This window comes from Rhinatrema bivittatum, chromosome 8 (assembly GCF_901001135.1).
Source record: "Rhinatrema bivittatum chromosome 8, aRhiBiv1.1, whole genome shotgun sequence".
Taxonomy (NCBI): domain Eukaryota; kingdom Metazoa; phylum Chordata; class Amphibia; order Gymnophiona; family Rhinatrematidae; genus Rhinatrema; species Rhinatrema bivittatum.
In genome coordinates, this window is record NC_042622.1 from 79,530,505 (window position 1) to 79,557,110 (window position 26,606).

General features: G+C 47.1%; 1 protein-coding gene across 9 annotated transcripts in view; it reads left to right on the forward strand.

The window, feature by feature from the left end:
* The window catches only part of SPTAN1 (spectrin alpha, non-erythrocytic 1), a 457,019-nt gene that overhangs the window by 357,698 nt on the left and 72,715 nt on the right, over positions 1-26,606 (forward strand). For 6 of the 9 annotated variants that reach the window (XM_029611329.1, XM_029611328.1, XM_029611326.1 and 3 more), the window contains 13 exons: positions 2,293-2,474; positions 2,561-2,660; positions 2,935-3,132; positions 3,226-3,372; positions 4,050-4,153; positions 4,285-4,447; positions 4,819-4,833; positions 5,772-5,903; positions 6,447-6,584; positions 7,032-7,136; positions 7,421-7,629; positions 8,778-8,898; positions 8,990-9,111. In XM_029611329.1, the coding sequence (XP_029467189.1) occupies positions 2,293-2,474; positions 2,561-2,660; positions 2,935-3,132; positions 3,226-3,372; positions 4,050-4,153; positions 4,285-4,447; positions 4,819-4,833; positions 5,772-5,903; positions 6,447-6,584; positions 7,032-7,136; positions 7,421-7,629; positions 8,778-8,898; positions 8,990-9,111 (1,736 nt within the window). The remainder of the gene's footprint in view (positions 1-2,292; positions 2,475-2,560; positions 2,661-2,934; positions 3,133-3,225; positions 3,373-4,049; positions 4,154-4,284; positions 4,448-4,818; positions 4,834-5,771; positions 5,904-6,446; positions 6,585-7,031; positions 7,137-7,420; positions 7,630-8,777; positions 8,899-8,989; positions 9,112-26,606) is intronic. The other 3 variants (XM_029611327.1, XM_029611333.1, XM_029611335.1) reach the window with 1 other exon arrangement.

A 26,606-nucleotide genomic window follows, 5' to 3' on the forward strand; every position in this document is an offset into this window, starting at 1 on the left:
CATCGGTGGGGCTCGCCTCACTTGGACCTGATGGCGACGTCTCTCAACGCCAAGGCCCCCCGCTTTTTCAGCCTCAGAAGAGAGCACGGCGCAGAAGGGGTAGACGCTCTAGTCCTGCCGTGGCCGCATCACATTCTACTCTATGTGTTCCCTCCCTGGCCTCTGGTGGGCAAGATCCTCCAGAGAATAGAGCGCCATCAGGGACCTGTTCTTCTGGTGGTGCCAGAGTGGCCCCGTCGCCCCTGGTTTGCAGATCTACTACAGCTGGCGGTCGACGGCCCACTTCGGCTGGGACATCTTCCTCGTCTGCTCCATCAGGGCCCGGTATTTTTCAAGCAGGGCAGAACGCTTCTGTCTTGTGGTTTGGCTTTTGAGCAGCGCCGCCTCAGGCGCAGAGGATACCCTGAGGCGGTAGTTTCAACTTTGCTAAAGGCTCGGAAGACCTCTACTTCAGTCGCATATGTGCGAGTCTGGAAGGTTTTTGAGGTGTGGTGGTCCACTCATGGCACTTGTACCACGAAGGCATCAGTTCCTCAGATCCTGCAGGATGGCCTGGATAAAGGGCTCGCCTACAATTCTCTGCGAGTTCAAGTGGGCGCCCTTGGTTCGCTCATACAGTATGTTGATCATCCCTATCTTCAGCTCCAGCCAGACATCGCCCGGTTCTTCAAGGGGGTGAAGCACTTGCGGCCTCCGGTGAGGGATCCGTGTCCTTCCTGGATTCTCAACTTGGTCCTTTGGGTGCTGGCAGGGCCTCCTTTCGAATCTCAGTGCAACTCAACTATCAAGGACCTCACCCTCAAGGCAGTCTTCCTTGTGGCCATCTGCTCCGCTCGTCGCATCTCGGAACTTCAAGCGTTGTCCTGTAGGGAACCCTACCTCCGTTTCACTGACTCGGGTGTTTCCCTCCGCACCGTCCCTTCCTTCTTGCCCAAGGTGGTATCTGCTTTCCACTTGAACCAGACGGTCGAGCTTCCGTCCTTCTCATCCGATGAGCCAAGGTCTCTCTGTCTCCTAGATGTCAAGCGCACTTTGCTCCGCTACTTGGAGGTCACCAATGACTTCTGGGTCTCCGATCATTTGTTTGTACTCTGGTCGGGGCCGAGGAAAGGGTCCTAGGCCTCGAAGATGACGATTGCAAGATGGCTAAAGGATGCCATCTCGTCCGCCTACATAGGAGCGGGGTGGATTCCTCTGTGGGGCGTCATAGCTTACTCCCTTCGTTCACAAGCAGCCTCCTGGGCCGAGGTGCGGTCTGTTTCCTCTCAGGAGATCTGTCGAGCGGCGACTTGGAAATCGTTGCACACTTTCACGAGACATTATCGTCTACACCTGGCGTCGTCAGCCTCTGGACATTTTGGCGACCAGGTTCTCCGAGCAGGGCTTTCAGGGGCCCACCCGGAGTAGGGAAGCTTGGGTACATCCCACCGTCTGGACTGATCCTGGTACATACAGGGAAAAGAAAATTATTCCTTACCTGCTAATTTTCGTTCCTGTAGTACCAAGGATCAGTCCAGACACCCACCTCTTTGGTTCTCTGGGTTCTAGGCTTTTTCCTGCTCAGACTGCTCTCTTCCTTCTGAGGAATGTTGGCTCTTTTCGTTCTTGACTCTGTGGTCACAGCTCTTTTGCAAGTTGTACTTGTTGCCACATGTTGGCTTACATTTTGAATTTGTTGGTTAGTGCCTGTTATGGTTACGTATACTTGATCAGTTCTTATTCTTCTTCAGTGCCTTAGTTGGGCTTTGATATACTTTATACTGAGCTCCTGCAGAGGGTGCACTGGCTTATATGCTAACACCCTTCGAAGTCTGTTCTGACTCCATCTGCTGGACGGGGGACATAACCCACCGTCTGGACTGATCCTTGGTACTACAGGAATGAAAATTAGCAGGTAAGGAATAATTTTCTTTTATGCTTGTTATATGATGTCTTATTAGTTGATTATGATTTCATGTTCCTATATTTTTATGATCTATGATTTCATGTTTTATGTTTTTTATGAATGTTTTATTGTTAACTGCTTAGAAATGCTGGTAGGTGGAATAGAAATGTTTTAAATAAAAATTGATCTCTCTGGCTTGAGAAATAAGGGATGGTGAATGGTGGTGAAGAGGGGTAAGTTATCTGTTGTACTCTATATAGAAATATAATGTTGTACTCTATATAGAAATATGCTTTAATTTCAAATAGTGAGAGAATTTCTCTGTTCAGTTTCTGTAATGTTTTTTTCAAAAACGTTTAAAAAAAAATACAAAAACCACAAACAGTACTTTGCTCCTATCTGTTCAGGTTAATTCTCTTGGGGAAACAGCTGAACGTCTAATTCAGTCACACCCAGAATCTGCTGAAGACATTCAGGAAAAGTGTACAGAGCTAAACCAGGCCTGGAACAGTCTAGGCAAGCGAGCAAATCAACGTAAGGAGAAACTTGGGGACTCGCATGATCTACAACGCTTCTTGAGTGACTTTAGGTAAGGACTGAAGTGTGGAACAGAATCTGCAGGAAGACCCTGGATAAAGAAAGACATATAAATGTTTTCTGGGTGCTTTCTTCCAGGGATCTTATGTCTTGGATTAATGGAATTCGGGGCCTGGTGTCATCTGATGAGCTGGCAAAAGATGTGACAGGTGCCGAGGCTCTGCTGGAAAGGCACCAGGTATGTCCTGTTGAGCTTCTCAGAACTCTGAATGCAGCAAAAACAAATTTTAAATTGTCAATTGTATGAAATCTAGGATCCCTATGCCACCTGTTAGTTAGGATCCTTTAGTGTTTTGAAACCTGAGGTGAGATATGCCAGAAACCAGAGGAGATCGTTCTATACGTTAAATGCATGTTGCTAATGCTCGCAGTAGCAGATTCATGCCACTCTTTATAATGTTTGCTTTCAGACACACATTTACAGTTATTGATGCTGTCTTTTTCCCTCCCAGGAACATCGCACAGAAATTGATGCTAGAGCTGGTACTTTCCAAGCATTTGAGCAATTTGGGCAGCAGTTGTTGGCTCGTGGACACTATGCTAGCCCAGAGATCAAAGAAAAATTGGATATTCTAGATCAGGAACGGGCAGATCTGGAGAACGCCTGGGTACAGCGTAGGATGATGCTAGACCAGTGTCTGGAATTACAGGTAACACTTTAGTTCTAGAATCGTTGGTCTGAATTCTTTCCCAGTAACATGTTGCAGTGTAGTTTGCATATCAATGCCTTTTCTCCTCTTCAGCTCTTCAACCGGGATTGTGAGCAGGCTGAGAACTGGATGGCAGCACGGGAGGCATTCCTAACCAGTGAGGACAAGGGAGACTCCCTTGATAGTGTGGAAGCCCTTATAAAGAAACATGAAGATTTTGATAAGGCAATCAATGTACAGGTGAAGAAACTGGGTACAGAGAAGGGCAACCAACTGGGTACAGAGAAGGGCAACCAAAATGATAAAGGGGATGGAACAGCTTCCCTATGTGGAAAGGCTGAAGAGGTTAGGGCTGTTCAGCTTGGAGAAGAGACGGCTGAGGGAGGATATGATAGAGGTGTTTAAGATCATGAGAGGTCTTGAACGAGTAGATGTGACTCGGTTATTTTCACTTTCGAATAATAGAAGGACTAGGGGGCATTCCATGAAGTTAGCAAGTAGCACATTTAAGACTAATCAGAGAAAATTCTTTTTCACTCAACGTACAATAAAGCTCTGGAATTTGTTGCCAGAGGATGTGGTTAATGCAGTTAGTGTAGCTGGGTTCAAAAAAGGTTTGGATAAGTTCTTGGAGGAGAAGTCCATTAATGGCTATTAATCAATTTTACTTAGGGAATAGCCACTGCTATTAATTGCATCAGTAGCATGGGATCTTCTTAGTGTTTGGGTATTTGCCAGGTTCTTGTGGCCTGGTTTTGGCCTCTGTTGGAAACAGGATGCTGGGCTTGATGGACCCTTGGTCTGACCCAGCATGGCAATTTCTTATGTTCTTATGGGTTGGGCGGGGGACCTAGCCAAGGATAAGCTTTTGTTGTCCTGTACTGAAACCTAGATGTCCATTTTCTCTTTCTAAACAGGAAGAGAAGATTGCTGCCCTTCAGTCCTTCGCCGACCAGCTTATCTCTGCTGACCACTATGCGAAAGGCGACATTGCTAGCCGACGTAATGAGGTGCTAGACAGGTGAATGCAGTAGGTTGCAGATACCTGAGGAAAAGATGTTTTAAGAACTAAAAGATTTCCTGTTACTGTGCAGCCTTGCTGTCCCTAGCAGTTTCCAGATTATTAATATATTTCCTTTCTCTACTCGGAAGGTGGCGCCGTCTGAAAGCTCAAATGATTGAGAAGCGGTCCAAGCTGGGTGAGTCGCAGACTCTGCAGCAGTTCAGTCGTGATGTAGATGAGATTGAGGCCTGGATAAGTGAGAAACTTCAGACTGCCAGTGATGAGTCCTACAAAGATCCCACAAACATCCAGGTGAGAAATCGCTTGCCAGAATATGGTCTCTGAGCCCAGAACACACTGAGGGTGTGTCACTTCCAATCTGCAGTCAGGAATCTCCTCCATGACAAAGCATAAAATGGATTCTTCTCCAGAGATCCTTTGCATAGTATGGGTAGGATAATGCCTTGTAAAAATGAGAGCTTCCTTATTGTCCAGACAAGTGGGTTATGGCCCCTTGCAAGCAGATGGTAACATAACCCGCTTGTCTGGAATGGTCTGGCAGAAATTAGGGAAAGGAAATTAAACAGGTAAGCTTAAAAATTTTTTTTTTTTTAGTGTACCATATTTCATGATTGTAGGTTGGTATTACTGTACTGACCTCCTTTTCTTCATCTGTTTTGTAGCTTTCCAAGCTGCTGGTAAGTTGTAGTGGGACTGCCCTAGCTGTGGTTTGTCTTGTGTGTATAGTACATGTGGCCAGAGTTTGGTCCTGTTCAGTCAGTTCATCCATTTTTTGTCCATTTTTCTAACAGTCATTGGCCTCTGTGCAGGTGCAGCTGATTGATGTCTACCTGTGGCTTTGTTCATTTAGTAATGCTGCCATCAGCCTTTTTATTTATCCCTTCTGCATGTTGTGCATAGTCTGTTTCAGGTCTGGTGCAGAACTAAACTGTGCCCCTTGTACAGGAAGGATACAGGAGCAATAGGAGGAAAAGGCCAGCTGTGCTACTTTGGGTTTCCCAGAGTTGGGCAAAGTTATAAAGATTTCCATCACAAACATCTGTCAGAGCTTTTTGAGCCTGTGCATTTTTGGCAAAGGGGAAGTGGGTGAGTTTAAATTTGAGAGGGAGACATTTCATTTTGAAATTGTCTTTATTTAAATTGAGCACATACTTCAGAGTCCAGGGTTTTAGAAGCATTATTGCAAGCTTCCATGTCATCACTGCTGCAAGGGACAACTGCATCCTGAGTGAAGCGTGCTATGCAGAACTCTTCCATGACAGCAGAATAACTCAGTGTGCCTTCTCACAACTTCCTCCTCCTCCAAACCTCAAAGGTAGCTTATCAGCTGTCAGTTGTACCTGTACTGGTGCTTGTTGATGTCTTGTGGAGTTTTGTTAACTGTTAATGCTCCAAGGTAACCTATTGTGTGCATACTGTATGATGCATTCCTTTCCCAGTGCTCCTGTATTCTCATGATGCTCACTTGGATCCTATAAACTGTTTCAATAACAAAATATGTCTAAGACCCATAGAAACCTATGGCTCTTGCCCTCTTCAGCCTTCCTGAGCCATGAGAATAACATAGGAGCACCACAGTCTGTTGCCTTACCTTTTCTCTTTCTGCTGCCCTCAGAGCAAGCACCAGAAGCACCAGGCCTTTGAGGCTGAGCTTCAAGCCAATGCTGACCGTATCCGTGGGGTAATTGACATGGGGAACTCGCTCATGGATCGTGGTGCCTGTGCAGGCAGCGAAGATGCAGTAAAGGTATTGTAAATCTCGGGAAGAATATTGTTTACTTGTATTGTGAATTTAAAACTCTAATACTGTACTTCTGGATAATTGCATTCTGTGTAAGGGACTTGAATGGCACAATAAAATGTGTGGGGGAGTGTTCTTATACATGTATGTAGCTCAATAAAATTAGGGGCATATATAAATAACTGTACAAAGATGAGAAAATTTAATTTTAGTACTCATGATAAATTGCACAGGAGATGGAGGACAATGCTAGCTGTGATGGTCTTTGATTTATTTATATTGTTGTAGATATGTCTCTTCTCTTGGTTACTGGGCAGAGACCATAGACTCGTGTATCATAAGCCACCACATTTTCACAAGTTAATGACATTTGCATTGTCAGCCTGAGCCAGATGTGAATAGAGAATAGAGTGAAAGGTTTAGTTTCCATTATCTCTTCAATTCTCTATCCATGAGCCATGCAGTTCTGTATGCATGGAGCTGCTCTCCTGGCCGTGAGGTGGGTTTAAAGCTGAATCTGTGATACCTGATGCCTTTCCTCCCATGAAGGTACGCTTGGCAGCTCTAGCTGATCAATGGCAGTTCCTGGTGCAGAAATCTGCAGAAAAGAGCCAAAAGCTAAAGGAAGCCAACAAACAGCAGAACTTCAACACTGGCATAAAAGACTTTGATTTCTGGCTGTCAGAGGTAATGTCCATCAGAATTACTCATACAGGTTACTTATATCTCAGAGCAGAAAATCACTGCATTTGCAGTTATTTCTTGGCAGCTGCCCTAGTTCTAGTCACAAATCTTCAACTGCAGTCTCTCATGCATTAAACATCAGATTGCAGTATGATGCATCTGTATAGTGCTACTTGGATTCCAGGTCTCATTTATAGTTGTCTACAATAAATTAATAAAAGAAATGCCTTTAATGGGGGAAGGAGGAGTTTTAACAAAAAAAAAAAAAGAATTCCAGCTACAGTGCATGTTAACTGGTTTTTGAAAATCCCAATTTGCAATATCAGCATCTTATCTAAGAGATTAACAAATTGTGATATTTGGTAAAGAAGCATTGTGTTGTGTTTTTGATTGGTTATTTTACTTCCTACATTACAGCATTTGTAAGAAGTATATATTTTTTCCCTACAGGTGGAGGCTCTGCTTGCATCAGAGGATTATGGCAAGGATCTGGCATCTGTAAATAATCTGTTAAAGAAGCATCAGCTGCTGGAAGCAGACATCTCAGCACATGAAGTAAGAATTCAGTCCATGAGTGCATACCCCTAATTGTGGTGCCACAGAAATTTAGGAACCTTGATATCTCCCTTTTCGGCATGAATGAAGTGTCCAAAGCGATGTAGCAGTTTTCATCTACTCAAAGTGAGAACCAGAGAAGACAGTGGAGCAGATTGGCTGGGCCAGTTGGTCCTCATCTTCCATTGTCTTACTGTATAATTAGTCTTATAAAGAAGCTATCTTACGCATGCGTGTGTGCATTTTTTTAGACGAGCCTTTTTCTGTGCCCCTTCTCTGTCTAGGATCGTCTCAAAGACCTGAATGGCCAGGCAGACAGCCTCATGACCAGCAGTGCCTTTGACACCTCTCAGGTGAAGGACAAGCGCGATGCCATCAATAGTCGTTTTCAGAAGATCAAAAGCATGGCTTCTTCCCGCCGTGGCAAACTCAATGAATCTCACCGCCTACATCAGTTTTTCCGTGACTTGGATGATGAGGAGTCCTGGATCAAGTATGTTTTTAAAACCTAAAACATAAGCATATTAGGATTCCCTAATCCATGGCAGTTTTTTGGGAATGAAGTTGTAAGGTGAGCAGTTCAGTTGGCTGCATCAGACTTGGATAATGCAGCATGTCTATGCTCTGGGAATATCTATTGCAGAGCTCCCCAAACTGTGAGCCTTCAGCTGAGGTCACAAGTGTCTCAGCTGCAGTAACCATAGCATTAGTAGTGGAAGTCAGCAATGGGGGCCTGTGAGCTAGTAAGCACTCACAAGCTCTGCAGTGACACTGCCCTTGCACAAGTTTCTATAGTAACAGGAAGATCTGTGCAAGGAGGGATCAGGGCTGCTGCAGGGTATATGAGCTTGCACTAGGTCACAGGCCCTGTGCTGACTTCATTACTAATGCTGCTGTTGCTTGAAAATCAGTGTCGGGCTTGGGACCAGCTGTGAGGGAGGGATAGCATATACATGGGCTGGTGGAGATTGCCACTGCTTCTCTATCCTCACTACTGAACCTGTCCAAGAGAAAAATGTTGCACCTGCATCAACCTGCCCTCTTTTGCCACCAACTGTCATCTACTTTTGGCCCAGGACCCAAAGGAAAATATTGCTGCAGACCCTGACCAGGGGAATATTTGGAGGGGCAATTTGAAAGGAGGGATAAGATACAAGAGGAATCACATAGAGAAGGATTAGCTGTGGAGGGGGGGCGGGAATGACAGAAGATTAATGGGGGTCTGTAAGAGAGGAACTGGGGGGGGGGATGAGGGGCTCAACTAGGAGGATGTAAGAAGGGGAGTAGGCAAGGCTTGGAAGTGAGGGGATGGGGGATGATAGAAGATCAGTCAGGGGTTATAAGAAGTGCTTGGGTTAAGGAGGGATGGGCTGAGGAGGTGAAAGCTGAGGGATGCAATAGGATCAGCTGGGATGGAAGAGGTTGAGAGGATTGAGAGAGGGATCATCTGAAATATGGGCAGGGTGAGAAGATGTGATTGTTGAAAGGAGACTGCACTCCTAATTTGTTTTGGTTGTCATCTGTGGTCATGTGAATTTTTCAAGTGCTAACATGGGGTCACATTGGCTAAACGTTTGGGAAGACCTGGTCTATTAAGCATCATATCCTAACACATGTAACTGATTGGTTCCTGGGTTTTAGGGAGAAGAAGCTGCTTGTGAGCTCAGAGGACTATGGTCGGGATCTAACTGGGGTACAGAACCTGAGAAAGAAGCACAAAAGACTGGAAGCAGAGTTAGCTGCACACGAACCTGCAATCCAGGTAAAAAATAACATCTGTCTGTCCTTACAGCAAAGGGCTATGCAATTTCTCTGCTCAGAAACTCTTGAGAGTAATGCTGATTCTTCTTCAGGGTGTGCTGGACACTGGTCGGAAACTGTCTGATGATAACACGATTGGAAAGGAGGAGATTCAGCAGCGCTTGGCACAGTTTGTTGAACACTGGAAGGAGCTGAAGAAGCTGGCAGCTGCTCGGTAAGAGATAGACATCCATCTTGATTTGTAAATCTGTTCACAGTACTTGTACCACCCCCAGCAAGACTAGTAGTTATTGCACATATTTTTCAAGGAAGTGCAAACTTCCAACAGCAGCAGGATGTGTCTAGTACACTTTAAGAATAGCCATTCTCACAGGACAAGCAGGATGGTAGTCCTCACATATGGGTGACATCACAGGATGGAGCCCAATCACGGAACGCTTTTGTCAAAGTTTCTAGAACTTTGACTGGCACCTACTGGGCATGCCCAGCATGGCACTAAACCTGCAGCCAGCAGGGGTCCCTCTTCAGTCTTCTTTTTTCCGCGCAGCAGTAGCCACGCGGGTTAAGGAGCTCTACAGAGATTCCTGACAGGAATTTTCCTCACGGAATTACTAAAAACTTTCATACCCCACAGGGGTCCCTCCTTTGAATTTTTGACTCCGCGGTACTCTGGTAAGTTTTTTACCTGGTTTCGATCGATTTCCGTCGAGTTTGGTCCTCACAGCCTACTGGCCGTCGATCGTAGCGCGGCTAAATTTTTTAATGGCCATGGCGTCGGGGTTCCGTCTGTGCCCGGACTGTACTCGCACCATGTCCATTACAGACCCGCATAAAGTCTGTGTAATGTGTCTCGGGTGCGAGCATGATGTCCTGACTTGTACCAAATGTGCCTTAATGACACCAAAAGTTCGCAAGTCCAGAATGGAGAAAATGGAACTTCTCTTCCGTTCTCAAACTCCGCCGTCTATTGCATCGACGTCATCTGAACAGGTGACCGTCCGGCGTCGACGACTTCTCGGCCTTCAGCTACCTCTGCTCCCCCTCAGGACCGAGGGGATCGTAGAGAGAAACATTGGCATCGACACCGCAAGTCTCGGACCATCGAGGAAGGAAAATCTTCGACCTCGCCATCGTCCGAGCCGCCATTGAAGAAACCCTGTCCAGAAAAGGCACCTACACTTTCTGCAAATGGGTCACCGAGGCAACCCTCACCCGGATGGGTATCGGGAGCCGCAACTCCGCCTTTAACGGTGGTCCCTCTGGCTATGCCTCTGCCTCCTTCCTCCCTTCCTGAGCCGGGGCTGCTTGCTCCAAGTCTCCATGAAGAACTGGACCGGATGGTTCAGGAGGCCATCGATAAGGTGATGCACAGACTCCCAAGTTCCTCCGACACCGAAACCGGTGCCGATTGTGGAACCGACCACCGATCCGATTCTGGAAGCACTGGCACCGCTGCTCTCGAAGATGGAAGCACTTATAGCCACTTTTCCATCAATGGATCCTGGGTCACCAATGGCTCCGGTGCCCTCCCCACTTACCCTGTCATAGGGAGGGGAAACACCTTTCCACATTCCTCCATCGGTAGTCCTGCTGATGCCGCATCCATCGATGTTGATGCGCCCATCAGTGCCAGGGATCCATCCATCGATGCCCTCGATGCCTGCACCGGTGCCCTCGATGCCTTCATCGGTGCCTCCAGCATTCCCTCGATGCCTTCGGAGCCTAGACCAGGACCTTCAGGAATACCATCGTTCTGTCCATCTCAGGCTCCTAGAGTGGCAGGTCCTGATCCCTATGACACCTGGACAGACTATTCTTCTCAAGACACCAATGACTTGCCATCGCCACCGTCTCCTACTGAAAGCAGGAAGCGTTCTCCTCCAGAGGACCTATCCTTCCTAAACTTTGTGAAGGAAATGTCTGAATTGGTTCCCTTCCAATTGCAGACTGAACAAGATGACAGACGTCAAATGATGGAACTGTTACAATTCCTGGATGCTCCCAAGGAAATAACCTCCATCCCTATTCACCAGGTTCTTTTAGATCTCCTCAAAAAGAACTGGGAACACCCTGGTTCTGTTGCTCCAGTCAAAAGAAAAGCTGATACCACTTATTTGGTCCAGTCAGCCCCAGATTTCCAGAAACCTCAGCTGGATCACCAATCTGTGGTTGTAGAATCTGCCCAAAAAAGGGCAAAAAGATCAAAACCCCACTCTTCCTTTCCCCCAGGTAAGGAACAGAAATTCCTGGATGCCATTGGCCGGCGTGTCTTCCAGGGATGGATGCTTATATCTCGGATCGCCTCCTACCCAGCATATATGACCCAGTACAACAGGGTCTTATTCAAGCAGATACAGGTCTTTGCAGAGTCCCTGCCTCAGCAATTCCAAGAACAACTTCTAACCCTAGTGCATAAGGGTTTTGAGGCAGGGAAGCATGAAATAAGATCTTCTTATGACATCTTTGACACCACTTCCAGAGTATCTGCAACTGCTATTTCGGCAAGAAGATGGGCCTGGCTTAAGACTTCGGACTTGCGCCCTGAAGTACAAGACAGATTATCTGATCTGCCCTGCATAGGAGACAATCTGTTTGGTGAACAGATTCAGCAGATGGTGGCGGAACTCAAGGACCATCAGGAGACCCTTCGCCAGCTTTCTCTGATGCCCTCTGAGTATTCCTCCAAACAGCCTTTCAGGAAGGATACTAAAAAGTCATTCTTCCGTCCAAAGAAGTCCTATCCACCACATTCTAGGACTCGTTCCACGAGACCTTTCCAAAAGGCCCAGTCTCGTCAACCTCGTAAACAAAAACCGCAAGCAGCTCCTCAGCCGGGCCCTGCTTCTGGTTTTTGACTCCTGCATAGAGAGTAGCAGCCAGTTTCCACTGCCTCAAATACCAGTGGGAGGTCGATTGTGCCATTTCAACAACAGTTGGCACACAATCACCTCAGACCAGTGGGTCCTTACCATAATCTGTCAAGGTTACCACCTGAGCTTTCTCTCCATTCCACCGGACTCCCCACCTCTACCGGCGTGGGGAACATCCTCCTCCAGTCCAGAGCAATAGAACCAGTACCTTACTCTAAACAAGGCCTAGGATTCTATTCCTGGTACTTTCTAATCCCGAAAAAATCAGGAGGCGTTCGTCCAATTCTGGACCTACATGCCCTCAACAAGTACCTCCAATGAGAAAAGTTCAAGATGGTAACCTTGGGTTCCTTCCTTCCTCTTCTGCAAAGAGGAGACTGGCTCTGCTCTCTCGATCTCCAAGATGCATACACGCACATTGCGATAAATCCATCTCATCGCAGGTTCCTGAGATTTCTAGTAGGCCCCAAACACTATCAATACCGAGTGTTCCCATTCGGCCTGGCATCTGCACCACGAGTCTTCACCAAGTGCCTCGTAGTAGTAGCAGCCTTTCTCAGGACTCAAGGTGTTCACATCTACCCCTATCTAGACGATTGGTTGATCAGGGCTCCCACTTGGCAAGCTGCTCTGTCGTCCCTATGTCTTACTTTACACAATCTGATTTCGCTAGGATTTCTAGTCAACTACGCAAAATCCTGCTTAGTCCTATCTCAAACTTTATCATTCATAGGGGCAGACTTGGACACCTTGCAGGCCAAAGGTATTTTTGCCTTGACAGTGAGCTCTCTCTCTTCTCTCTCGCACACCAGCTACAGTCACAGCAACGCACAACTGCACGCCACTTCCTCATCCTACTGGGACGCATGGCGTCCTCAGTACAGGTTACCCCAATGGCCCGCTTGGCCATGAGTCATGCAATGGACTTTAAGATCACAATGGACTCAGTCCATCCAACCTCTGTCAACCACTGTCCACATCACCAACTCACTCCGTCAGTCTCTAGCCTGATGGAAAAATCAGATCAATCGCCTTCCAGGCTCCAGACCCTCAAATAATTCTCACCACCAATGCTTCCAACCTCGGCTGGGGAGCCCATGTGGCCGATTTGCAAACACAAGGAAATTGGTCTCCAGAGGAAGCCAAACACCAAATCAATTTCCTGGACCTTCGAGCAATCAGATATGCTCTCAGGGTATTTCAGGATCGCCTTTCCAATCAGGTCATCCTGATTCAGACAGACAACCAGGTGGCCATGTGATACATCAACAAGCAGGGAGGGACGGGCTCCTTCCTACTGTGTCAGGAAGCTGCGCAGATATGGGCGGAGGCCCTCTCCCACTCGATGTACCTCAGGGCCACCTATTTGCCGGGAGTGGACAATGTGTTGGCAGACAACCTAAGTCGCTCTTTCCATCCGCACGAGTGGTCCCTCAACCCCTCAGTAGCAGACGCCATATTCCAACGTTGGGGTCATCCTCACATAGACCTCTTTGCGTCACCTCAAAACCGCAAGGTAGAGAACTTTTGCTCTCTCACTCGCAGCCAACACTCACAGCCAAGAGATGCGTTCTTCCTCTCATGTACAACCGGTCTCTTATATGCATTCTCTTCACTTCCACTTCTCTCGAAGACTCTCGTGAAGTTACGTCAGGACAAGGGACGCATATCCTGATAGCACCTCACTGGCCTCGCCAAGTGTGGTTTCCAGTACTTCAGGATCTCTCCATTTGCAGGCACATTCCCTTGGGAACTGACCCGCTTCTGATCACTCAGAACGGCGGGTGCCTTCGCCACCCCAATCTTCAAGCTTTGTCCCTGACGGCCTGGATGTTGAAAGGTTAATTCTTAAGCCACTTAACCTTTCGGAGCCAGTTTCCCGTGTCCTGATTGCTTCACAGAAGCCTTCCACTAGAAAGTCTTACCTATACAAATGGAATAGATTTAAGTCATGGTGTTCTTCTCAATCCCTTGATCCCTTTACCTGTTCCACCACGAAGTTTTTAGACTATCTCTGGCACTTGTCAGAATCAGGTCTAAAAACTTCCTCCATCAGAATGCATGTCAGTGCGGTGGCCACCTTGCATAAAGGTGTCGGGGATGTTCCTATTTCAGTACAACCCCTCGTAACAAGTTTTCTGAAAGGCTTGCTTCACCTCAAGCCTCCACTATGCCCCCCGGCCCCTTCTTGGGACTTCAATCTGGTTTTGGGTTGGCTCATGAAACCACCATTCCAGCCTCTCTCCAATCCTGTGATCTTCGCTATCTCACATGGAAAGTAATTTTTCTTTTGGCAATCACATCTGCTCGCAGAGTTAGTGAGTTTCAGGCTCTAGTTACCTTATCCGCCTTACACTAAACTTCTGCAGGACCGGGCAGTACTCCGCACTCACCCTAAGTTTTTACCTAAGGTAATATCGGAGTTTCACATTAATCAATTCATCATACTACCTACCTTCTTTCCCAGGCCTCACTCCAATCCAGGAGAACAGGCTCTGCATACCCTTGACTGTAAACGGGCTCTAGCCTTCTATCTAGACCGTACAACTGCCCACAGGAAAAGTACTCAATTGTTTGTCTTTCCATTCCACCAAATTGGGGCAGCCTGTGGGTAAGCAGACTCTCTCCTCCTGGTTAGCGGACTGCATATCCTTTTGCTATCAGCAAGCATGCATTCCACTTCAAGACCGTGTTAAAACACACTCTCTGAGGGCCATGGCAACTTCAGTAGCACACCTACGCTCGGTGCCGCTTCCTGACCTTTGCAGGGCTGCTACCTGAAGTTCTCTCCATACCTTTATAGCCCATTATTGCTTAGACAAGATTCCATCTTCGGCCAGTCTGTCTTGCGAAAACTTTTTACAACTTGATGTACCAATACCCTTCTCCCTGCCCGTTAGGGTTCAGGATGCCCTCTACCAAACTCCTCCCCAATACTTGTGCCTATTGCACATCTTGGGTACATTTGGTGCATTTCTCGGACATCCTCACCCATCCTCACCCATATGTGAGGACTACCATCCTGCTTGTCCTGTGAGAAAGCAAATGTTGCTTACCTGTAACAGGTGTTCTCACAGGACAGCAGGATGTTAGTCTTCATGAAACCCACCTGCCGCCCTGCGGTATTGGGTTCGTTACGTTTTCTTATTTTATTTTTTGGCACTTCCTGTAGCTTTAAACAAGACTGAAGTGGGATCCCTGCTGGCTGCAGGTTTAGTGCCATACTGGGCATGCCCAGTAGATGCCAGTCAAAATTCTAGAAACTTTGACAAATGTGTTCCATGATTGGGCTCCATCCTGTGATGTCACCCATATGTGAGGACTAACATCCTGCTGTCCTGTGAGAACACCTGTTACAGGTAAGCAACATTTACTTTACTTATCACTGCACAATAACAGCATGGGATCTGTTTACTTTTTGAGATCTTGCCAGGCACTTGGCTTGTCCGCTGTTGGAAACAGGGTACTAGGTTTGATGGACCAGTATGTTCTTAGAGGTTAAATTATTATCTTAAGGGTTGTGATTGGTATTTCCTTAGATAAGATTGCTCTTCTGTAGTGGCTGTTAGTCTGCAAAATAGAACAGTGATGTTTGACTCTTTAACTTTGTCCCCAAATAACATTTCTCCCAGGACAAGCAGGATGGTAGTTCTCACATGTAGGTGACGTCACTGGATGGAACCCTATCACGGAAAACTTTTCTGTCAAAGTTTCTAGAACTTTTGACTGGCACACTGAGCATGCCATTATCCCTTGAGCCACAGGGGTCTCCCTTCAGTCTCTTTTTTTTCTGCACTGCAGTTTGCCTCGCGGTTAGGAGCTCTGTGAGAATTCTCATACATATTTCCTCACGGAAAAATCTCAAAATTTGCCTCAGAAAAACATTCCCTCATAGGGGTCTCCCATCGGGATATATTTTCCATAGTTCAGTGAATAAAATCACTATTCCCGGTCGGTGCCGCACCCACCATTTTTTCGGTATCTGCGGGCTGTCGACGGTTTTTGGGCCTCAACCTCTGCCATTATGGCAACAGGTTTCCGAAAGTGTTTGGAATGCCCCCGAACCATGTCGATTACTGACCCACATGATGTTTGTGTGTTGTGCCTCGGCTCATCACACGAAGTGTCTACTTGCCAAAATTGTGCCCAGATGACTCCTAAGGGTAGACGGGCTCACCTCGACAAGATGGAGACCCTGTATAAGATTAAACTGATTCCATCGACATCCACCCAATCGTCACCGGCAGGAGCAACGAAAAAGTTGATTATAAAACCTTGCTGGGAGCACCAGGGCAGTGGTGACCGTCCATCACCGACTCAGTCTAAGTCATTGACAGTATCTATCTCGGCAGTGGGGAAAGACCAGGCCAAGCACCGAGGGAAAACACCGACACCGGCATCGATGCAAGGCTACTCCCGGTGCCGGACTGACATCGCATCGGCCTCGATGGCTATCAAGCCGCTTGCGAAGAGTACATGGGTCGAGGAGTTAATACCCTCTCCACCTGAACTGTCAAGACGATCCCCACCGATATCGGTGCTGGGTACTGAGCCCCCACAGGGCCCACGCCTAGCCTGCCACCCCGTGTAGCTGCGATAACTACACCAGCTTTCAGGGAGGAACTGGACGGTTTATCCACCAGGCAGTGCTCGATGCTCTCTGGTACCGGCCCCCATACCGGCACCGATACTGGAGCCATCGATACTGACACCGTTGCTAACCAGGCTCGATACATTCATCGGTGCCAACCGGGACCACCGATGCCAAAGAAGGCTGCGCAACCTCTGAAAGCCCTGATTCCAATTCCTGGGTCTTCAGACGAGGAGGGCACAGACTCCAGTCCCTTTTCACCAAAGCCTGAACCGATGCCTGGTCCATCAGTACTCTCGGGACCGAGAGCCCCGCGTTTTCCATCGATGCCTCAGATGCCATAGAAACCTGCATCGATGCCATCGCATCATCCATCGAGCCCATCGAAAGATCCATCAGTGCCAATACGTCCTACAGCACCAGTCTTCTTCCCTCCTTCGGGATCTCGACCAGAGACCTTTTCTAATACATGGGAAGATGTAGACACCGACACTTCCATGGAGGATATTTTGTCAGAACCATCTCCTCTGGAGAAAAGGAGAAAATCTCCCCCTGAAGACCTTTCCTTTGCCAATTTTGTTAGAGAGATGTCAGAGACAATTCCTTTTGATCTCATTACTGAGGAAGATACAAGGCAAAAAACTTTGGAAGTTCTCCAGTTTGATGCTCCAAAGGAAGTCATAGCAATTCCAGTACACGAGGTACTAGTTGATCTACAGCATCATCTCTGGGAATATCCTTGTGCTGTGCCACCAGTGAATAAAAGGCAGATGCAACTTACCTTGTCCAGCACATCCCTGGATTCCAAAAACCACAACTACCCCATCAGTCAGTGGTAGTTGAATCAGCACAAAAGAAATCCAGAAGACTGAGACCATATTCTTCCAATCCTCCTGGTAAAGATAAAAAATTCCTTGATATATTAGGCTGGAAAATGTTTCAAGGATCTATGCTGGTGTCACGAATAGCTGCATACCAACTTTACATGACACAGTACCAGAGGAATCTCTGGAAACAGGTTCAGGAAGTAGCCAAATCTCTTCCTCAACAACAAGATGCTCTTAATGCCATATCACATAAAGGCCTTGAGGCTGGTAACCATGAAGTTCTTGCTGCTTACGACTCCTTTGAAACAGCTTCTCGTATGTCAGCAACAGGAATTAGTTCCAGGATATGGGCCTGGCTAAAAGCTTCTGACCTGAGACCTGAAATCCAGGACAGACTTGCAGAGATTTACCTTGCACCGGTGAAAACCTATTCGGTGACAAAATACAAGATGCAGTGACTCAATTGAAAGACCACAATGAAACACTGCATCAACTATCAACAGTGACTACCGAGGAACTTGTCATGCATGTCCTCTTGGGGGCCTGAGGCTTTTAGTCAAACAAATCTCCTTAACTTATAGCTGATCATCTTGGTGCTGTATCAGAAACATCATAAGCTGATCTTATTAAATTCTTTGCTCATTCATTAATATGAGGTAAACTTATGTGTTTTGAAGATTGAGGTATCCCTTATTTTTTGCAGAATATCATGAGTACTGGACCATCTGGAAATAATGTGCCAAAACCTTGCTCTGTAACATCAGTATTTGAAACATCTTTCTCCCAGTAGCATCCAGTAATTTTGCATCTCTTCCTAATTGAGTGCTGTCATGTGTTTTAGATGTCTTAGCTTTTTTTAGGGCAGATTCTACCATTACAGATTCATAGGGGACCTGGATCTTAAATCTGAAGTCTTTTTCTGGCCACTGGATATGTGAAGAGAGGTGTCTTTTAGTTTGGAGATCTTAGTGTGTGATTCACTAGGATTAACTTGCTTAGGTGCCTGTATGTATTTCAAGACACCTGGGAAGTCTTCCTTTGGTTGCACTTCTTCCTCTAACTCGAATGGAATAGTTTCTGGCAAAAGGTCTGAAAACAACCCTGTTGATTCTTCAAAAGAATAGTAGGAATAAGAGTTGTAAGACAAACAAAAATCGGTCGCAAATGGAGATTAGAAGTGGAGGCTCCCTTGATGAGGGTCTATTCCTTGATAAGGAGTTATGAGATTTCTCCCAATGACTCTGAGGAATCTTCTGATTTGGTGAAATAGATGATTGTGATTTTAGTTTGGCAGAAAACTTTTCTAAAACATGTTCCATGAGCGAAGGCAAGGAATGGATGGGATCTGACCAAACTCCATAACTTTTGCACAATAGGATGGTACTCAAGCAGGAAGTTTCTTCAGTAACACTTTACTGTCTGACTGGTACCAAAACTGGTAGAGTATGTTTACTGGCAGGAGTGGCCAATGTTGACAGCACAGAGATGCCAGAGGTGGATGGTGCCATTTTCCGTTGCACTAATGGCCTTTTTTTTTTTTTTGTATTTAGAGCTTTTATTGGCAAGATAAATAAAATCAACAGTACACAAATACAGTAAACGATTGCCAGTATTTTTCCAAAATGCGGGTACGTTCCATAACATAATGCATCAAGATTAAACAGTTGTCCTATCCACTCAATGGCCCCCACCCCCCAGTACCAAGCATAACAGTGAGAACACATATATTCTCACAGGACAAGCAAGGATGGTAGTCCTCAGATATGGGTGACATCAGGATGGAGCCAATCACGGAATACTTTTGTCAACGTTTCTAGAACTTTGACTGGCACCTACTGGGCATGCCCAGCATGGCACTAACCCTGCATCCAGCAGGGGTCTCCCTTCAGTCTCTTTTTTTTCCGCGCAGCTATCGCCACGCGGAGCTTTGGAGCTCTTCACAGTTTCTGACAGGAATTTTTCCTCAGGAAATTTCTTTTCAAAACTTGCAAAAGTTTATACCCCCTAGGGGGTCTCCCTTCTCCGCCGTCGATTGCCACATCTGTACAGTAAGTTTGCCCCGTTTTACGTCTGTTCCTGGTGAGGACTGCTCGAGGCCTTGTCGGCACCGTCCACAACCGGCCTAAATTTTTCGACGGGTTTTCGTCGGTGCCCAGACTGTCCGAGGACTGTCAATCATGGACCCACATTTGGTCTGTGTATTATGTCTCGGACAGTCGCACAACGTGGAGACATGTACCAAATGTGTCCAAATGACCCCGAAATGCCGTCGGGCACGTTTGGAGAAGATGGCGCTTTTATTTCAGCATCCGTCTCCACAGACTCCATCGACTCCGTCTCCAGCGAAGCATCGTCCTTGCTCCAATGCCGGTGAAGCCCGATCGGTGTCTTGATCTTCGTTTCCGTCATTGATACCGGAGTCGGGGAAACCTGACCACCGGGAGAAGCAGCGGCACAAACATCGGAGACCGGGGGCCTTTGACTTCCGGAGCACCAGTGGCGCCCTCCTCAAGAGAGCCACCGAAGAAGAAGACCCGAGCTGAGGAGCTTGAATTTCCCTCGAAGCCGGATGCACCGAGGCGTCCCTTGCCTTCGGTGGGTGCGGCCGCCGAGAATCCACCGGCACCAGTGGACCCTCCGGCACTGTCCACCGTGCCTCCCACTCAGGACCTGGGACTCAGCACCCCAGCGCTCCGAGAGGAATTGCACCGTATGGTGCAAGAGGCAGTGGTCCAGGCTGTCCAAGACCACCTGAGACCACCGCCAGCACCGGTGCCCATGCCGGAACCGGCACCGATGCCACCGATGCTGCTTCCTCTTCTAGTTAAGCTTGACTTGCTTATCGGTGCCCTGCCGGGGGCACCAAGGAAACCACCAATCCCCATGGCTCCATCAACGCTTATTCCGCTCTCATTGGAGGAAGAGGATGAGTCGAGGCCGGAGCCCGTTCCTGGGCCTTCGGGAGTACCCGCACAGAGGTCACCAGCGAAGTCCCCGATGACATCGGAGCCACTTCGCCTGGCACCGATACCACATCTCGATTTCTCGATTCCGAGGCCAAGACCATCGATGCCGGCACCGATGTCTTCGATGCCAAGGCCCCTTCCGGCTGGAGGGATCTCATCTCTTCCATCAAGGCCCCCGATGAATGCAGGGGATCAGTCATATGATCCATGGACAAACGATATATCTGATTCTCAGGACTCCACCGAAGTTCCGTCGAAGCCGTCACCTCCAGAGGAAAGGCGCAAATGTCCGCCGGAAGACCTCTCCTTTATAAGCTTCATCAAGGAGATGGCGGAGTCTATTCCCTTCACACTGCAGATGGAAGAGGACTCCAGACATAAAATGCTGGAGGTACTTCAGTTCTTGGATCCTCCAAAAGAAATTATGTCCGTCCCCATCCATGAGATTCTACAGGATTTGATGCAGTGGAACTGGGAAAATCCTGGATCGGTTCCCTCCCGTGAACTGCAAGACGGATACAATCTATCTTGTGCAGCCATCTCCAGGCTTCCAGAAGATGCAATTGGCGCATCAGTCGGTAGTGGTGGAGTCTGCCCAGAAGAGGGCCAAGCATCAGAAACCTCATTCCTCAGCACCACCTTGGAAGGAGCAGAAGTTTCTTGACGCGTTCGGTCGCAGAGTGTTTCACGGAGCAATGCTCATTTCACGTATTGCGTCGTATCAATTATATATGACGCAGTACAATCGGAACCTGTTTAAACAACTGCAGGACTTTGAGTCCCTCCCAGAGCAGTTTCAAGACCAGCTGAACTCTATCATTAAGAAAGGCTTCGACGGTAAACATGAGGTCAGATCGGCATATGATGTCTTCGATACGGCCTCCCGATTGTCAGTGGCCGGCATCAGTGCTCGCCGTTGGGCATGGCTGAAGACCTCTGATCTTCGCTCGGAGGTGCAAGATCGTCTGGCTGACCTCCCCTGCACAGGGGATAACCTCTGGTGAAAAAATTCAGGAGATGGTAGCCCAGCTGAAGGACCACAACGAAACACTCTGTCAGCTTTCGGCCGCTCTTGCAGAATTCTCAGCTCCCTCCAAGCGCCCATTTAGATGGGAAGCTAAACAAACAGCATACAAAGCCCGGAAATATTATCTGCCATCGGCACGGGCTCGTCCATCCCACCCATTCCAAAGGTCTGCGCCACGCCAGCCTCGGGCTCAGAAAACTCAACCTCCCGCCCACCCTAGTCCTGCTGCGGGGTTTTGACTTCCAACTCGGGAGCGAAGATCATCCCCCTCTGCCATTTCTGCCTGTCAGTGGCCGACTATGCCACTTCACCACCAAGTGGCTAAACATCACACAGACCGGTGGGTACAGTCGGTCGTAGCTCAAAGCTACCATCTAAACTTCCTCTCCATTCCATCGGACAATCCACCTCGGCCGGGGTGGACCTCCTCCGACCACTATCTTCATCTGCAGAAGGAAGTAACTTCCCTTCTTCAAGCCAATGCCATAGAACTGGTTCCTTGTTCACAGAGGGGGCTCTGGTTCTACTCCCAATACTTCTTAATTCCAAAAAAGACAGGAGGTATTCGCCCGATATTAGACCTTCGGGCTCTAAACAAACAATTTCGGAGAGAGAAGTTTCGGATGTTAACCTTGGGCTCCTTCCACTTCTCCAACAGGGAGATTGGCTTTGCTCTCTGGACCTGAAAGACGCGTCTCACAGAAAGTATCTCCACTTCCTTGTCGGAGACCAACATTTCCAGTACATAGTATTTCCCTTCGGCTTTGCATCGGTCCCTCATGTCTTCACGAAATGCCTGGCAGTTGTAGCCGCATACTTAAGAAGACTGGGCACTCACGTCTATCCTTACCTGGACAACTGGTTACTGAGATCTCAGTCATCGGAAGTTGTTCTTCACTCTCCATCTTACAGTGTGGCTACTACTATCATTGGGATTTCTAATCAATTATCAGAAATCTCACCTGGTTCCGTCTCAGTTCCTATCCTTTATCCTAGCAGATATCGACACGATCCAAGCAAGGGCTTTTCTTCCCAAGGACCGAGCTCACATGCTAGCGTCGCTGGCGCATGCTATACAGTCTCGCCAAACCACGACGGCTTGTCATCTACTCGTCTTGCTGGGGCATATGGCATCCTTGGTCCATGTTACCCCAATGGCTCATCTAGCCATACAAGTAACGCAGTGGACTTTAAAGTCCCAGTGGTCACAGGCACATTATCCAATGTCCGACATTGTCCACATTACCAGGCAGCTTCGCCTCTCACTGGCATGGTGGATCCAGGAGTCCCACCAGCTCAAAGGTCTACCATTTCAAGCTCCAGAACCTCACATAATCTTAATGACCGATGCTTCCACTCTAGGTTGGGGGAGCGCATGTCAACCATCTGCAGACTCTCAGGGTACCTGGTCGGTAAATGAATCGCAACATCAAATCAATTTTCTGAAGCTCCGAGCGATCAGATATGCTCTCTCTGCGTTTCAGGACTGTTTGTCCAACAAGACAATCCTGATCCAAACGGACAAACAGATAGCGATGTGGTACATCAACAAGCAGGGAGGCACCGGGTCCTACCTTCTCTGTCAAGAGGTAGCACAAATTTGGGTTTTTGCTCTATCTCAAGCCATGCTTCTGAGAGCAACCTATCTGGCAGGTGTGACAATGTTCTAGCAGACAATCTAAGTCGAGAGTTTCAGCCCCACGAGTGATCTCTCAACCCTGAGGTGGCAGACTGGATATTTCGGAAGTGTGGATATCAGAGTGTCGACCTCTTTGCGTCGTCTCACAATCACAAGGTGCACAACTTCTGCTCCCTACATCGCAGTCACCAGGTTCTGCCTCGGGATGCGTTCGCCCTATCTTGGAAGAAGGGCCTCCTCTATGCCTACCCACCACTTCCTCTCATCAACAAGACTCTTGTGACGCTACGCACAGACAAGGGTTTGATGATTCTCATTGCCCCCTACTGGCCGCAACAGGCATGGTTTCCCATCCTTCGGGATCTCTCAGTACGTCCGCAGATTCCTCTGGGCATGGATCCGTCCCTGATCTCTCAGAGGAGCAATCAGTTGCGCCACCCCAACCTTCATGCCCTGTCACTGACAGCTTGGATGTTGAAAGGTTGATTTTGCAACCGCTCAATCTGTCAGACTCTGCATCCCAGGTTCTCGTAGCTTCACAAAAGCCTTCTACTAGAAGATCTTATCATTCTAAATGGAAAAGATTTTCATTGTGGTGCACTTCAAAAGAGTTAGATCCTTTTACCTGCCTCACAAATCAGTTTTTAGACTACCTCTGGCATCTCTTGGAGTCGGGTTTACAAACCTCCTCCATCAGGGTGCATGTCAGTGCAGTGGCCGCCTTCCATAGGGGTACAGGGGATGTCTTTAACTCGACACAGCCCCTGGTGGTGCACTTTATGAAGGGCTTGTTTCACCTGAAGCCTCCTCTCCGTCCACTGACCCTGTCTTGGGACCTTAATATGGTTTTAGCGCAGCTCATGAAACCTCCGTTTGAGCCTCTGCATTCCTGTGAGTTGCGGCATATCACTTGGAAGGTCATTTTCCTTCTGGCATTAACGTCTGCTCACAGGATCAGTGAGCTACAGGTGCTGGTTACATACCCCCTTACACGAAATTTCTTCATGATCGGGTGGTCCTTCGCACTCATCCTAAATTTCTACCGAAAGTGGTATCTGAGTTTCATTTAAATCAGTCCATAGTGCTGCCTACTTTCTTTCCAAAGCCCCACTCACTTCCTGCTGAGCGGGCTGTCCATTCCTTGGACTGCAAACATGAGCTTGCCTTTTACTTGGAACGCACTGCAGGCCACAGGAAATCTACCCAGCTCTTTGTTTCCTTTGATAAGCTTAAGCTGGGAATCCCGGTAGAAAAGCAGACCCTGTCCTCCTGGTTCTAGAAAGTTCTAGAAACTTTGACAAAAGTATTCCGTGATTGGCTCCATCCTGATGATGTCACCTATATGTGAGGACTAACATCCTGCTGTCCTGTGAGAACACCTGTTACAGGTAAGCAACTCTGCTTTCCCAGACAAAAGGAAAAGGGTGTTACACTCTACTCCATGATTCGTCCCGAAGAGAATACCTGTGAAGCTTTATTATATATGGATATACTCTAGTTCAGGATCAAAAGGCAGATATCCTCCCACTTCTATACGGGGCCAGTCATTAGGATACTTGACATATGATAAGTAGCTTAAGTAAAAGGGTACATGGTAAAAAAGTGGACTCTATCATTAGTTATGAGTGTTACACCAGGTTAACAATGGACCCCAAACTTCCTGATAAGCAGATAATCAGATGTAGCGCAGGGCTGTAATTTGTTCTAGTTCCCGTATTTTATGTAGACGTAATATGGTCTGCCTAGAAGAGGAATCAGGGCATTTCCATTTACAGGCTAATTCTAGACGAGCAGCTATATATAATTGCTGGCATAAGTGTTGCTGGTGAGACGTCAAACCCTCTAAAGGTTCTCCCAGAAGAACAGTGCGGAGGTCTGGGATGAACTCTACACCCAGTAGTTGAACAATCCATTCTGTCATTTGTTTCTAGTATAAATTAACTACCGGGCAGTGCCACCATATATGAAGGTAAGTGCCTACATGACCACAGCTCCTCCAGCATTTATCGGTTAGGGCAGTGTACAACCTATGCAAACGTGCAGAGACAAAGTGCCATCTATAAAGGATCTTCAGGCAATGTTCCTGTAAATTGGCCGAGATGGAACACCTGCGGGCTTGGAGAAAAATCTCTTCCCATTCATCCAGACTTAATGTTAGATTAAGCTCTGATTCCCAGGCCACCATGAAGGCTGGCTTGGTAGTCTTCTGACCTTGAAGTAATTTATAAATTTTGGAGATTGCCCCTTTCACTCCAGTGGCTTGTGTGCAATAAGTTTCAAACATAGATTTGCTGGGGGAGAGAGTGTAGGAGATTTGCAACGTACGAATAAAATGAGAAATTTGTGCGTATTCCAAAAAGTGAAGGGGGGCAAAATCGTGTAGTTTCGATATAGTCTAAAGACATAACTTTCCCTTGTAAAAAGTGCCCCATCAAGGTCACGCCCATTGATTTCCAAATAGTAAAGGCATTCTTGGGTAGGCGCACCGGGAATCTGAGATTATGAAACAAATGGGAAAGATAATGGTATGGTTTGTCCCCGCCTAGATGTCCCTTCCACTTTGCCCAGACTTTCATCGTAGTCTGTAAGGATATTGGGATGTTTGAGATGGTCCGCCACGTTTTACGAGGTTGCCAAAGTATCACAGATAAAGGCATATCACCCACAATTTGTTGTTCAATCAGTTGCCAAGGGCTTGGATGTAACTGATTGTGGATACTCAGAAGTACCTTCAACTGAGCAGCCGAAAGTACCAGCCAAGGTTTGGGACACCCATCCCACCACTCTTCTTAGAACTATAAAGAACAGAGCGTGCAATTCTCTGAGGTCTTTTTTTCCAAATAAAGTCAAAGATTTTCCTCTGAAACCTCCGTAGCACAGCAGGTGAAAGATAAAGTGGGAGCATTATAAACAGATAAAGTAAACATGGAAGTGTATTCATCTTGACAATAGCTATACGCCCTAGCCACAAGTAGGAATCTCTATGCCATCTCATTAAATCTTTGTCAATAGTTTTCAGCAATGGTTCATAGTTTAAAGCATAGAGCTTAGTTACATCTGGGTCTAGGTATATTCCTATATATTTCAATGTTTGGTGATCCATCAAAATGGAAGAGAAGTCCGTATTGGGCAAGTATTACCCTCTGGTACATTAATGTTTAGGATTTCCGATTTTTCAAAATGTACTTTAAATCCAGAGACAGCACTAAATTTGTGAAATTCCTCCATTACTGCCGGTAAAGATTGTTGAGGGCAGGTCAGAGTAAATAAGACATCATCAGCAAATAGTGACATTTTATAATGTGATGTGCCCAATTGAATGCCAATTATTTTGTCAGAGTCTCTGATAATCAAATTAAAAGGTTCTAGGAATAAAGCAAATAAAAGTGGAGAGAGGGGGGACATCCCTGTCTGGTACTTTGGGCTATAGAGAAGCTATCGCCATAACCCCCGTTTACTTTCACCTGTGCTTTAGGAAGATGGTAAAGTTGATGTATCCAGGTCAGAAAAGATTCCCCAAAGCCCGTCTTGCCTAGTGTCCGAAATAAGAGAGGCCAGTGCACCATGTTGAACGCCTTCTCGGCATCAACTGACAATAGGACGCTTGGGATCGATTCCTTGCGAACCCACCATAAGAGATCAATAATCCTGCGTACATTATCAGAGGCTGACCTGCCGGGTATAAATCCGGCTTGGTCATGGTGAACCAGTGCAGGCAACAGATTATTAAGTTGTTCTGATAGGATCCTCGTCAGTATTTTTAAATCTAGATTAATTAAGGAAATAGGG